The sequence below is a fragment of the Apium graveolens genome, chromosome 9 (assembly GCF_009905375.1).
Source record: "Apium graveolens cultivar Ventura chromosome 9, ASM990537v1, whole genome shotgun sequence".
Lineage (NCBI taxonomy): Eukaryota > Viridiplantae > Streptophyta > Magnoliopsida > Apiales > Apiaceae > Apium > Apium graveolens.
In genome coordinates, this window is record NC_133655.1 from 214,185,768 (window position 1) to 214,198,896 (window position 13,129).

Genomic DNA, 13,129 nt, shown 5'->3' on the forward strand with positions numbered 1-13,129 from the left:
TTATCTTCTTATACTTAACTTCAAAGCATCCACATAATTGGCGTTGGAAAGAACGCATCTAGAGTCGAACCGTGAGCTCTTCCCGGTGAGGCAAGACCTCAACCGTCAAAAGCTTCAAACTACATTATTTGGGTGTTTCGATTATTTTTAAAGAAAATAGTGCTTAATTTATTAGTTTTAAAGTAGGTCCATATATCCAAATTATTAAATCAACTCGATTTATTGCAACCTATATATTTGATACCGGGCGGTAAATTAAATTAATATTTTTTGAATAATAATCGATACAAATTATAATACAAGCACATATTGTGAGCCAAGTTTGAACATTCAACTTCTTATTCAGAAATATAGTAATTACAACATCTGTTTATCCTTTTAACATTGGCGTTTTCAAATGGGGAGCTTTCTTTATGCTACTATGAATACTAATTTATAAAATCCGCAAGTAAAAAAGTTATTAGTAGTATATTTGTTCCCAGATAAGGTCGATATAATTGACTGTCCTTCTGGACAAGAAATAAGCACAAAAACGTGTTCCCCTCCTCTTTGGCTGCCCATGTACAATTTGTTGATGAACGATATTTTACGGGAGTATTTTTCTAAATGAAATTTATCAAAAAATAAATCTTATGTAAAAAGGAAAGGGTTAAATATCAAATAGGTCATCGATTACGTTCAAAAAATTTCAAATAGGTCATTCACTGTAAATTTGGCTCAAAATAATTATCAATGAACTTAATTTGATCATTCCGTTAAAAACTGAAATTAACCGAAATCGAAAAGTGTTAACTCTTGAGGGTATGACTCGTTTTGGGTTGCAATATTATTATTAAAATTTGTTATTTGACTCACGGATGCACGATAAAATTTTATTTTTATTTTTAAAATATCATAAATAACTCAAGCAGGTAGTATCAAAGTAAGATTTCATCATGATTGCGTGAGATAAATAAAGTTTTAGTAACAAAATAGAAGGCCAAAACGAGTTCTACCATCTTATATTACCATTTTTCAATTTCTAGTGACTTTAATTTTTGATTTTATCGGAATAATCAAATTAAATTAATTGATAATTATTTTGAGTCTAATTTGTAAAATTAATAACCTAACTGGAATTTTTAGACGCATTCAGACGCCTAACTACTTGATATGTAAACAAAAATAAAAAGAATGATGTTGGAAAAGGGCAGGGGAGAGGTTGGCAGTTGGGAATAATTAACGGTATTAAGAGGAATCTAATGGAACAGGGGGAGGGGTAGTTACATAATTAACGGCCGTTAAGTACACACTTCTTGTCGTGTCTTGTGTTTTTTGTCTATAAAACAAGCCGTTACGCGGCTCTCCTATATCCTTCATTTGTATCTCTCTCTCTCTACCTCTCTCTCTTCTGCACCCCTCGCCTATTTTGCTACATTACTCTCTCTCTCTCTCTCTCGACACACACACACAAACAACCTAGCTTGCTATATACATTGTACACACAGGACGATACACACCTCTTATTTACACACATAGATACACTAGCTAGCTGAGTATTGTGGTGAATTGAAGATAATGACAATGTCGGTTCCTGTAAAATCGATTTGTTTCACTTTGCTACTACTTCTCTTCGTCGGCGCCTACGCCGCTACTCACCAAAGGTCTCTCTCTCTGTCTCTCTCGCTCTCTCTTTATAGACATAACATCACACACAAAGTGCATTAGTGTATGTGTTTTATCTTCAGTATCTTATAAAAATATCGAATTGAGCGTCTAAATGAACAATGCAATCACACACGATTGCACATATTGTGTGGGTGTGTGTTTTACATTCTGTTTTTACTGTTTTATGCTGTTGCCAAAGTTAAATTTTAGTTTTTACTGTTATGTCGGTGCTCCTGGTGTAAAATTCAACCGGTTATTAAATTTGAATTTACCTAATTTTAACAGGAGTCATGAAAAGGAGGATGTGCAGAGCTCAACCAACTCAACAATGGCGGAGAGGTATTATCACTAACTCACTGAGTCCACTCGCTTCTCCTGTTTAGATCCGTTTCTATACCGCCAAACTTCAATTAAAACTCATAACTCGCTTAAAAGACTTATTTGTCCTCAGTATACACTCTGCACATATTATCTTAAAAGACTTAATTGACCTCAGTATACACTCTGCACATATTATCTCTCAGGGGTAAATTCGTCTTTCCAAATTACTTCTGTCTACATTAGTAATATTACTTTTTGTCTCCCTGTAAGGCTCTGTTATTTTCAGATTTTATATTTATTATTTCTATTTGTTTCATAAATAAATGCATGTATTCTGAGCTCTACTGTAAAAGCACTTTTTTGAAGGTTCTACTTTTAGCTAGGGGGTGTAGTAGAAGCTGAGCATAGACTGGTGCTTCACTGCTTGTACTTTAATTTGTCTCCCTACCTCTCCCTCTCTTTTCCTCTCCACACACACATATTTCTGTACATGTGGTTTGTTTTCTATGATTTTACAGAAATGCCCCTTGTTTTTTTATTGCTCAATTGGCTCCCTTTTTGATGAACTTAGAGTAATTTAGTGGGAATTGAGCTGTTTTGAGGTGTTTGTTCTATTTTAGAAGCCAGTTTCTAACCAAATTTGACATTTGCTGTGTGTATTTAATGGTTTGTGATATGTTTGGTAGTGAAATTAATTAGGGCTGTTGGATTTGTGTAGGGTGAAAGATGTTAAAGGTCATGCAGTTGCTGACCCAGATGAGATTGCTGCAATGGTTGACATGTAAGGAACAAAATCCTATTTTTTTGTGGATTTGATTCTTACTTTTTCACTCTCACACACATTCATACATATTACATATACATTGTACTATTTGCTGATTCCCTGATAATGATATTGTTTATGTGTATTGTGACATCCATTGAGAATTATATGTTTGGTGTTAGTGGTTAAAGTAGGTCTTAAAGTGTGACCACATTTAGGACCTTACAACTTGTGGAAGTTCACTAGTAGTCTAGCAGTAGCATACTTTAGAGATTTTAAGGACTTTTCTTCAGAAAGACTTTGTTTGATTAATAACTGTTATAATTATTATTATTGGTGTTTTTTTAAAAAAAATTATTTCTTGTGTTCTTCCTCATTTTTCTGCATGTACATTCATCTCATCTACATAAACTTTAACATCTGAGGATTGAAAGACCCACCATGTTCTCATTTGCCATATTCTGAACATCAGTATCATGTTTGTTCAGTTTCATCACATGCACCTTCCTTTCTCAACCAGTGAATTCTATCATTCTCTTTCCTTTCAGTTTCATGTATCCACCAATCCATGTGTATAAGCTTTTGTGTTTATTAGATCTGACAATGACAGAGATATAAAATTATTGAGGTGGTCGCTTTGTGTTTTAGGAGCCTCTTATATTTCATTGATTCAGCATTTTATATGCTGTTAAAGTTATTGGGGTACTTGCAGGCGTAACCAAGAACTGATAAAAGAGCATTTAAAGCTTTTATTACGATTTTGCATAAATGTTTGGCTTAGGGATTTCCCGAATACCCATTCAGGTGGAAGCATTTGCATTAACAAGTTGCCCCTGCTTTATACACCTATATCATGATCAATGATTTATACTTGGATTAATTACAGTGTCTTGGTCACTTTTTACTAGTCATGGAATGTATACCATTTGCCATCCACAACTGTAAGGTTCTTATTCTTGTTTGTAAGCATGTGGTTGTCCCAAAAGGTGCATTAAGGACTAATTTTTTAGAAATCTCAGGGTGCATAACATATCATATAGTATTCATTTAAGTAGACAAGTGCATAGCCTTTTATCTTTTGTATCCCATCTTTGTTATAGTGAAAGCCTCAAATGGCTGAGCTCAGCCATTTGTGGGAAAGAAGAGAAAATGCACTTTCCAGTTGGTGCTTTAAATTATAAATGGCCAACAAAAGATGGCCCCATTAAACAAGAAGTACCAAATTTTCTCTTGAAGATTGAAAAATATGACTTCCACCGACACCAACTAGATCACCCTTCATTTGTATCTATGTCTATATGTGTAGTTCAATCTTACACTAGAACAACAACAGTGGAAAATTTAATGGTACCTTTCTTTTCGATTGAGATATAAGACACTGCTGTACATCATAATATATCCTGCTTGCATTGATCATATATTATTTTTTTGTTTAAAAGGTTTTCTTATTGTTTAATAATGTTAATACAAACTTAAAGCACATGCTGAAGTTTAGTTACTCAATACAGGAGCATACATAACAGCACAGAAAGGAGGAAACTGGGATTTTTCTCCTGTGGAACCGGGAATCCCATTGATGATTGCTGGCGTTGTGACCCTAACTGGCAACGCAATCGTAAGCGCCTTGCTGATTGCGGCATTGGTTTTGGCCGAAATGCCATTGGAGGCCGTGATGGTCGTTTCTATGTTGTCACTGATTCGGGTGACGATGACCCTGTCAACCCCCGGCCTGGCACCCTGCGCCATGCTGTTATCCAGGATGAACCTCTCTGGATTGTTTTCAAGCGTGATATGGTGATAACACTAAAGCAGGAGCTCATAATGAACAGCTTTAAGACAATTGATGGTCGTGGGGTCAATGTCCATATTGCTAATGGAGCTTGCATCACCATCCAGTTTGTTACAAATGTCATTGTTCATGGTTTGCATATCCATGACTGCAAGCCCACTGGAAATGCTATGGTTAGGAGCTCGCCGTCCCATTTTGGCTGGAGGACAATGGCTGATGGTGATGCTATCTCCATCTTTGGTTCAAGCCACATATGGGTTGATCATAATTCACTATCTAACTGTGCTGACGGGCTTGTTGATGCTGTCATGGGCTCAACTGCCATTACAGTTTCTAACAATTTCTTCACCCATCACAATGAGGTATGTTCATTTAAGAATCGCAACTAAAGTGTTTGTGTTAATCTGTCTCTTTTCTTTTAGGAACTAACATGTTCTTCAAACCAGGTTATGCTGTTGGGTCACAGTGACACCTACATGAGGGACAAGCAAATGCAAGTGACTATTGCCTTCAACCATTTTGGAGAGGGTCTTATCCAGAGAATGCCAAGGTAAGATATAATTCATTCTTCAGCTTTCCTTGGCATCTGTGTTGCCCAACTAAAAGAAACTGAAATTGTAGCATTTAAAGATTATAATTCCGGTTCATTCTCTTTTTTAAAAATCCATCACAAAAAGGAGACATCTAAAATCCTTTCTTATTGTGGGAACATAGTTCATCCTGTCTCACACATACTATTATAAAAAATGCAGGTGCAGGCATGGGTATTTCCATGTGGTCAACAATGACTACACTCACTGGGAGATGTATGCAATTGGTGGAAGTGCAAATCCCACCATCAACAGCCAAGGCAACAGATACCTTGCTCCGGTCAATCCTTTTGCAAAAGAGGTAATTCTTATATCCCCTCCACTTTTTTGATGTTCTTTTTCAATCCCAATTGTACGAGACAAAGATGGCCTAATAAAAGCTTAAATTATTATTGCTGGATCTAATTGTTGGAATTCGTGTGCCAGGTGACAAAGAGAGTAGATACTGATGCTGGCCAGTGGAAAGGTTGGAATTGGAGGTCAGAGGGTGACTTGTTACTAAATGGGGCCTATTTTACACCATCTGGAGCTGGAGCTTCAGCCAGTTATGCCAGAGCTTCAAGCTTGGGGGCAAAGTCTTCTTCCATGGTCGGAACAATTACTTCCGCAGCTGGTGTTCTTGGCTGCCGCAGGGGAAGGCAATGTTAGCAATGGAGCAACCTCAGGGGATCAGCACATTCTATGAAAAAAACAGTTTGTCCTTTTTTCCTTTTATTTTACTCTTATATAGTTTTTGTCTCCCTCACCCTGTCAGCAATATCCTTTTACTTTTGGCAAGTGTACATTTTTTACACTTGTCAATATCTTTTGTCCACACGACCTTCCATTGTTGTGCAACCTCAGCCTGCTTATCTGAAGAAAAAAAAAACAGTCCTCATTTGAGGGGTAGGCCTTGAAGCGTTGTTCATCTCTCTGCTTTCTTCCTTATATATCTGAGCATCCAAGAACCTTCTCCGTCTAACTTCCCTAGGCTCTGGTTATCTGATTATATTTCATATATTTTACCTTATATCGTGTTTCTGCATTTGGGATTATAGAAGAACAAATATATTGTATTTTTATTAGCTTGCTGAGTCATACTTGTAAGTACAAGTTATATCGTGAATGCCAAAAGTCTTAAGTCTGAAAATGAAAAGAAAATTGGATACTTTCTTGCTTTATCTTTACATGTCGAAACATCTTGAGGCCATTTGGTAGCACATTCTTCATGCATGGTTTCGTTTGTCCTAAATCGAAATTATATACTAAATTGTGTTTTCTTCGTATCTTTTAGATGCGATTATAATCTCCTCCGTCTTAAGATCAGTAAACAGATGTTAGCTAATAGCTACTTTCTTTTTTCATAAGTACTTGCAAACCAAAAAAGAATTATATTTAGCTAATCCTACTGTTCGTTAACACCTCAATGAAGTATCCACTTGTTTGATTGGTTCTTTTATTTGTACTTTCAGTATTTTGGAAAAATTGAATAATAAAAGTAAAAAGCAAGAAATCAAACAAAAGTTTTAATTAATAATACCCTGCAAAATAATTAAAAAAAACCCACCTCTTTCAAAATCAGCTGATAACTACAAAATATTAAACATTAGACATGAAAGAACGTATAAACTCTATAAACCAATACAACATAAGATTAGTTAATTTTTAGGAAGAGCTTTGTGATGAAAATTCTTAAAGAACCGTACTGCAAATGAGTATTACTGGGATGGAGAGACAAGAACACACAATCTGACCCAGTTCACCCAATCCCCCAAAAATCTCATAACCAGGTTCTGGCACTCTACACTTGCTTCCATGAGGTGCAAGTAATTGAGTGAACATGAATGGACAATGTTTAACGTGTTAAATATCAAAACGGACATTGATGTTAAACGTATGATTCCTTATCTTGATTATTGTTTTGGTGGCATCAAAGGAAATCTATAGCACACACTGATAACCACCAGTAGTTTAAATATTACTGTTTGCTAGAGTAGTCCTTTTGATGCAACCAAAACAATCAACTCTACGAGCATCCTCCCAAATAAGAACAAACTGTGACATTAGAATTTAGAATGACATTCAATGTGAAGGCGTCGTATTTAAAAATACTGATCACAATCTTGTGTGATAAGAGTTAAAGTAACAAATTCTTAAGGAAAAAACCTCATTGTTTCAGCAACACCCAGGTTTAGAACTTTCACACCATACATACTCATTGCTCCTATTTGCTTTGATTACCATGACAAGCTCGCTTGATCATTTCCTGCCCATGCAACTGGAGCTGCCAATAACTTTCTGGAAACGGATTGGTCACACAAACTAGTACCGTCTGAGAAATCAACTAATCCTGAAGACATTCAGAACCCAGGCAAATATAATTTATTAACCTAATCCGTAAATATATATAAAAAAAAAATTAGCCTTCCAACAGTGGTCCAAAAGATCCAAATTTGGGGTAGATTACCCCAAATTCCATTCCTGGTTGGATAAGTGAACTGATCCAAATTTGGATCACTTGATTTAATATAAAATAATGCTTTTGTTATTTGTAGTTTATGAGATTTTAAATTGATTTTTGATTATTTAATTATATAATTAATAACTGAATATAATTAACAGTTAATACATTATTTCTTTAAAATAAAACTTAAAATAATGAGAAAACATAATTTCATTAAAGTTTAAAAATAAAAAATAAAGAGGCACATATTGCACTTAGATATGCATTAATTGAATATTTGTAGAAAAAATATATTAATTCGGAAAATTAGTGTGTATTTATGATATTTTGTATGTTAATTATTGCAATAAATGGTTTTTCGTGAATTAAGTGGACAATTTTAATATTTTTATGTGTATTATTTTTTTGATTTAATTGATTTATGAAATATTATATAAATTGTTATTAATGATTAAATGATAAATTTAAGATAAAATTGTTTAATATAATATTTATATATTATTATATGTAAAATGTAATTTAGAACAAATATTTGGATCACACTATTTTTGGATCAGTATTTAGATCAATTGGTAATTCAAATTTGGATTTTTGGATCACAACTGTTGGACATTGCCTAAAAGAAAAGTTAAAGTAGATTACTTGAAGAAATAACATGTATCCGTAAAAAATTAACAAGACTAATGAATGAGGCAAGAATAGTAAAAAGACTATTAAGCATCAATAGTTTATTATGGGAAAGGAAAGAAGGCGAGTGCATGCCTTTGTTTGACCAACACAGTAAAACTTGCATAGATCATATGTAGATTGAAATTTATAAGGTATGCACATCAACCAAGATGCACAAAAAGTCCGGACTCGAAAATCTGGCCCGACCCGATCCGGTCAAAACCCGGTCAAGCCCGGCCCGGTCCCGATCCAGGCTTCGGACCTCGACGGGCCCTATATTTTTAGGCAAAGCCCGGCCCGGCCCGGTTAAAAGCCCGGGCTTCGGCCCGGCCCGACCCGATTAAAAGCCCGAAAAAACCCGGTTATAATTTGATTATTCTAATATATTTTCTTATATATTTATAAATTTACATTTACTATACATATAAATAATACTTTAAACACATATATATTTACATATTTGTGATTAATAATATTATTTATATACTTCGTTGCATAAATAATGAAAGAAGATATAATAAGTACACTATATATATTTGGATATCATTGTCATGAATATTTGGATATCACTGTTATCATAACAATGATATCATTGTTATCATTGTTATCATAACAATGATAAAATATATAATATAAACATATTTATTTTTTACCAAATTTAAATGTTTTCAACGAAGTAATGTTTTCCTAAAATATTTCATGTAAACTAATACATTTTTACGATGATCTAGTTGCTAACACATGTATTCTTCGGAATCTCTAATAGTACTAGATCCGATTTAAATTAGAAAAAAGTCCGGCCCGATCCGATCCGACACGAAAAAAAGCCCGGTTAGGCCCGCCTCGAGGGCCCAAACGGGCTTTGAAATTTCCGGAAAGCCCGCCCCGGCCCTGCCCCGGTCCAAGCCCGGGCTTTTTAAGGCCCGGTATTAGCAAGTTGGCGATGAGTTTCCTTTCTGCAGTATTTAATCTTGTGGAAACATACTATATCATTGTAGTAGCTAAAGAGAAGTGCCTAATCATGTTCTGCTTAGAAAATTCATGAACTGCAACACTTTGCACAAGATAGTTTTCGACGGTCTTAATACAGATGATTAGTGAAGGAGAATAATTACAGATTTGTGATGAAGATTATTGGTTACATGAGAAATATCTTCAAATCATATAACACAAATAAGATCTCAGTTAAAATGAAGGATCAGATCCATGAAGTGACAGTGAACTAGTATCAGTATCTTCAATAAATTAAAAAGGTTACATAGTGATGAATGAATGAATGAATTGGGGACAATTCATAACACAGCTAGCCTGCAACCATTCCACTTGAAGATTTGACAAGTGCATGAAAAAAGTCCTTGGTATCTTCAGGAAATGCTACATTCACCGGTGTTAAAACTGGGAAACTCACACGATTTTTTTGGCAACGAACAATTCAGGAGAGGTTTTCACTTTTCATGGAACAGTATGTCATGTAGTGTAGAGTTGTTAAAGCAGGTAAATCCCCAACAATCCGATTCAGACAGTTTACTCCTGCATCCTGACTTTAAGTTCCTTACAACTGATCATTTAATTTTATCAAAGACCAAGGACCATTACATCATTAGTCACTGTTTGAACATTACCTGAGGCTGCATAATTAACAAACTTGTAACAAAAAATTAAGAGGAGTCAAAGAAAACCAAAGTTTCAAGTCCAATAACTCAGTGTCAATGTTCTGAACAGACAGATAGTTGGCAACAAACTTACGTCCAATTTGAATAATTTGTTGGACAAGTAAATGCAATTGTAATCGAAAAGAACGATGATTTTAATCTCTTACCGCCCATCCAAAACGGAGAGAAGCAAAACAACTTATTCTGTGTTTACCAGTTACGGTTCATTGTTTTTTTTTATTAATGTTTTCCTTTGCCTTCTATCTATATCTTCTTTGGAAGGTCTTTGAATTTTCAATTTAACAATGAGACTACATTTTCTAAAAAATAAATGAAATTTTGTTGGGTTATACTCCTATTGCAACTTGCATGTATTTACCTCTTACTTGTAAAAATGTATTTTGACAGAAAGTTTTGAAAAATAGTATTATTCGTAATAAAAACTTAAAAAACGTATTTTTGCAGAGATAACTTAAAAAATTCAATTTTTTTAAAAAATGCCCTTATTATTAATATTATTACTATTATAATTTTTATTAGTTCTTAATATTTAAAATGGCGGTTCAACACAACCCCTATGTTTAGATTTATTAATCAAGGTTGAATATATATAATTAAAATAAAAAATGTTTACATTAAAATAAATATTTTTATTAGCACTTATTAAAAAACCCAGTAACATTATTTTGTTGAAAAATAGAAAAAAAACTTAAGAGTTTATTAGTTAAAACAAATATTTTACTAATAAAGATTGTATAATATACATTTTTGGATGTACTTCAAAAAACTATTGTACAACAAATAATATAATGTTTATAAGTATTGAAAATTATTAAAACATTGTTAATCATAATTTTTTTTTTATTTCTTTTGATACATTTCGTCAGAGTTTAATGACTCCAAAATCTAAAATAAAAATATTTTTTGATCATGTGACCTAATTTTATCTTTTTTTTTTTTAATTATGGGCAACAAGATATATCGGGTGAGGTTATATAAAACTACTATATATAAGAATTTCAAAGGTAGGTCGTAAATGAGTTGATACATTCACGAACAGTTCGGTATTCGGTTCGACTTGAGTTTGGTTCGATTTATAAACGAGTTGAACATGAACATGAACATAATTTTAAGGTTCGGTTTGTAAATGAGCGGAACTTTAGAACAATATAATTTAACTTGAAAGTTTGACAAAATTGATTGCAATGTTCCTAAATAAGTTTTTTTAATATAGTTCGCAGACTAGTTTACAAAGATTATGCGCGAATACGCTCGTTAATATAACTCAGGAATATATATATATATATATATATTAATAGTTATATATTATCATAAATATGTTATAAACACACACTTACAACACAATATATTGTAAATAATTGTGAATACATTTATCTACAAAAACAATTACCAATTTGTTTAATTTATGTTAGAAGCAATTGATGATATCAACCATGAACTATCATAAATTCATTTCAGAACTTATACATCAACGGATGCTGATGACAACATCAACGGATGATGAAATATCAATGGATGATAGGATATCAACGTATGATGATTTCAACGGATGATGATGTCAACGGATAATGAAATTAATATTTGTCACATCAGTTGATCTTCGAGGAGGAAAAGGAAACAGGAATTTCAAGGCGGTAAAGGACTTTATCTTAGAAACAATAGTATAGGTTTTCTCGTTGTTAATAGAATATGATTTCTTATACATTGATATTTGTGCTCTATATAAAACACATATTAGGTTCATGCTATAACATTGCGATATTGTTATATCTTTCGCATAACGTAGCAGCTCTCAAGGGTATTTGTTCATCCTTTCGAGAGAGTATATGTGTAATAAGTTTTTATTAGTTAATATAAAAATTGTTGTGTTAGGTCCCGTAAAAGGGTTTTTTTAAGTTAGAAGGGGGGTTGAATAGCTTAATTACAAATTTAAAAATTATTATGGCGTTTTAAAAATATTTATCCCGTTTTAAATATTTTACCGATGCAGATTATGTATGCGGAAATAAAAGATAAGGAAGAAAATACCACACGAGAGATTTATCCTAGTTCGCGATGGCGCAACCTCTAATAGATTCGCTCACCCCTACATCCAGTCCCCGAGCTCCTCTCCAGGACCCGAGTTTTTCCCTTAAAATAACCTTGCTCCTTACGTAGGCGGAGAAGCCTTTACAACCCCACAAATACTTGTCTTGGTGCGTAACTCCGGGTTACCACCACAAAATAAATGTGTAACCTACATAACCTATCTTAGACAATAACACCCTGTTATTTTTTCAAAGTTGATATAGAACCCTTGGTGTAGTCTTTGTCCTTCTAAGCTTTTTCCGGTCTTGGATCTCAGTAGTTAGTCTTGGGTCTTTCCTCTTCCTCACGGTACGAAGACTACTAACTCCCCGTTAGTACGTCTAGGGCTTGGGTCTTAGAACGAGAATCACCTCACTATACTTCATCTCACTGCAAAACGAAGAAGACAATATCTACGAAACAATACACGTTATAGATAAAAAGAGTTTGGACTAGTAATACACTTGACTAGACCGGATTAAGAACAAATATTCTTAAAAGAATATTAACGTATACTTTTCTTTAGATTAAGTGAATGTTAAAGTATACTTGGTATTACTTCGTTTCGAATAATATATCTTATTTCCGAAGTAATAAATATATCAAGTCTTTGGTGAAGCGTTATAGCTTTCGGATCTTTGATAAAATAATGTCTCGTTTAATATAGTCGTGTGTAGACTTTTATAAATCGAGAGCGTTACACTTATTCTTTAACTATTTGCACTTATAAAATATGCGGCCGAGAAAATAAAAGGTGCGTAATTTAAACACAATATATCAAAACAATATAAGAGCAGAGTTTAAATTATATTAGCACAGTTTATGTGTGTATATATATAATACAATATAAGCTTTAAGTTTTTCACACGAAACACTAAAGGTGCTAGTAAGGGAATTCACTTAAATCTTTTAACTAAATATAATAAATATGTATATATAGATATATATAATATAAGCCTTAAGTTTTTCTCACGGAACACTAAAGGTGTTAGTAAGGGAAGTCGCTTAAGTCTTGTTAAACAATTATAACGAATATATAAATATATGGCCAAAATAAGTGCGTTTAAGTTTAAAGAATAAAATGCTAGCTTTGTAATTTAATTCCCACAAAACACGAAAGGTGCTAGTTAGGAATATAAACCAAGCGTTGTTTAAATTATCACTTCG

The 13,129-nt window shown here is 33.4% G+C and overlaps 1 protein-coding gene across 1 annotated transcript; it reads left to right on the forward strand.

The window, feature by feature from the left end:
* Nucleotides 1-1,351: 1,351 nt before the first annotated feature.
* Nucleotides 1,352-6,270, forward strand: LOC141684226 (putative pectate lyase 8). The gene is made up of 7 exons (XM_074489095.1): nucleotides 1,352-1,643; nucleotides 1,933-1,986; nucleotides 2,687-2,749; nucleotides 4,240-4,882; nucleotides 4,967-5,070; nucleotides 5,273-5,411; nucleotides 5,537-6,270. Exons 1-7 carry the CDS (start codon nucleotides 1,558-1,560, stop codon nucleotides 5,756-5,758), a joined length of 1,311 nt encoding a protein of 436 aa, XP_074345196.1. The 5' UTR covers nucleotides 1,352-1,557; the 3' UTR covers nucleotides 5,759-6,270.
* The last annotated feature ends 6,859 nt before the right edge of the window (nucleotides 6,271-13,129 follow it).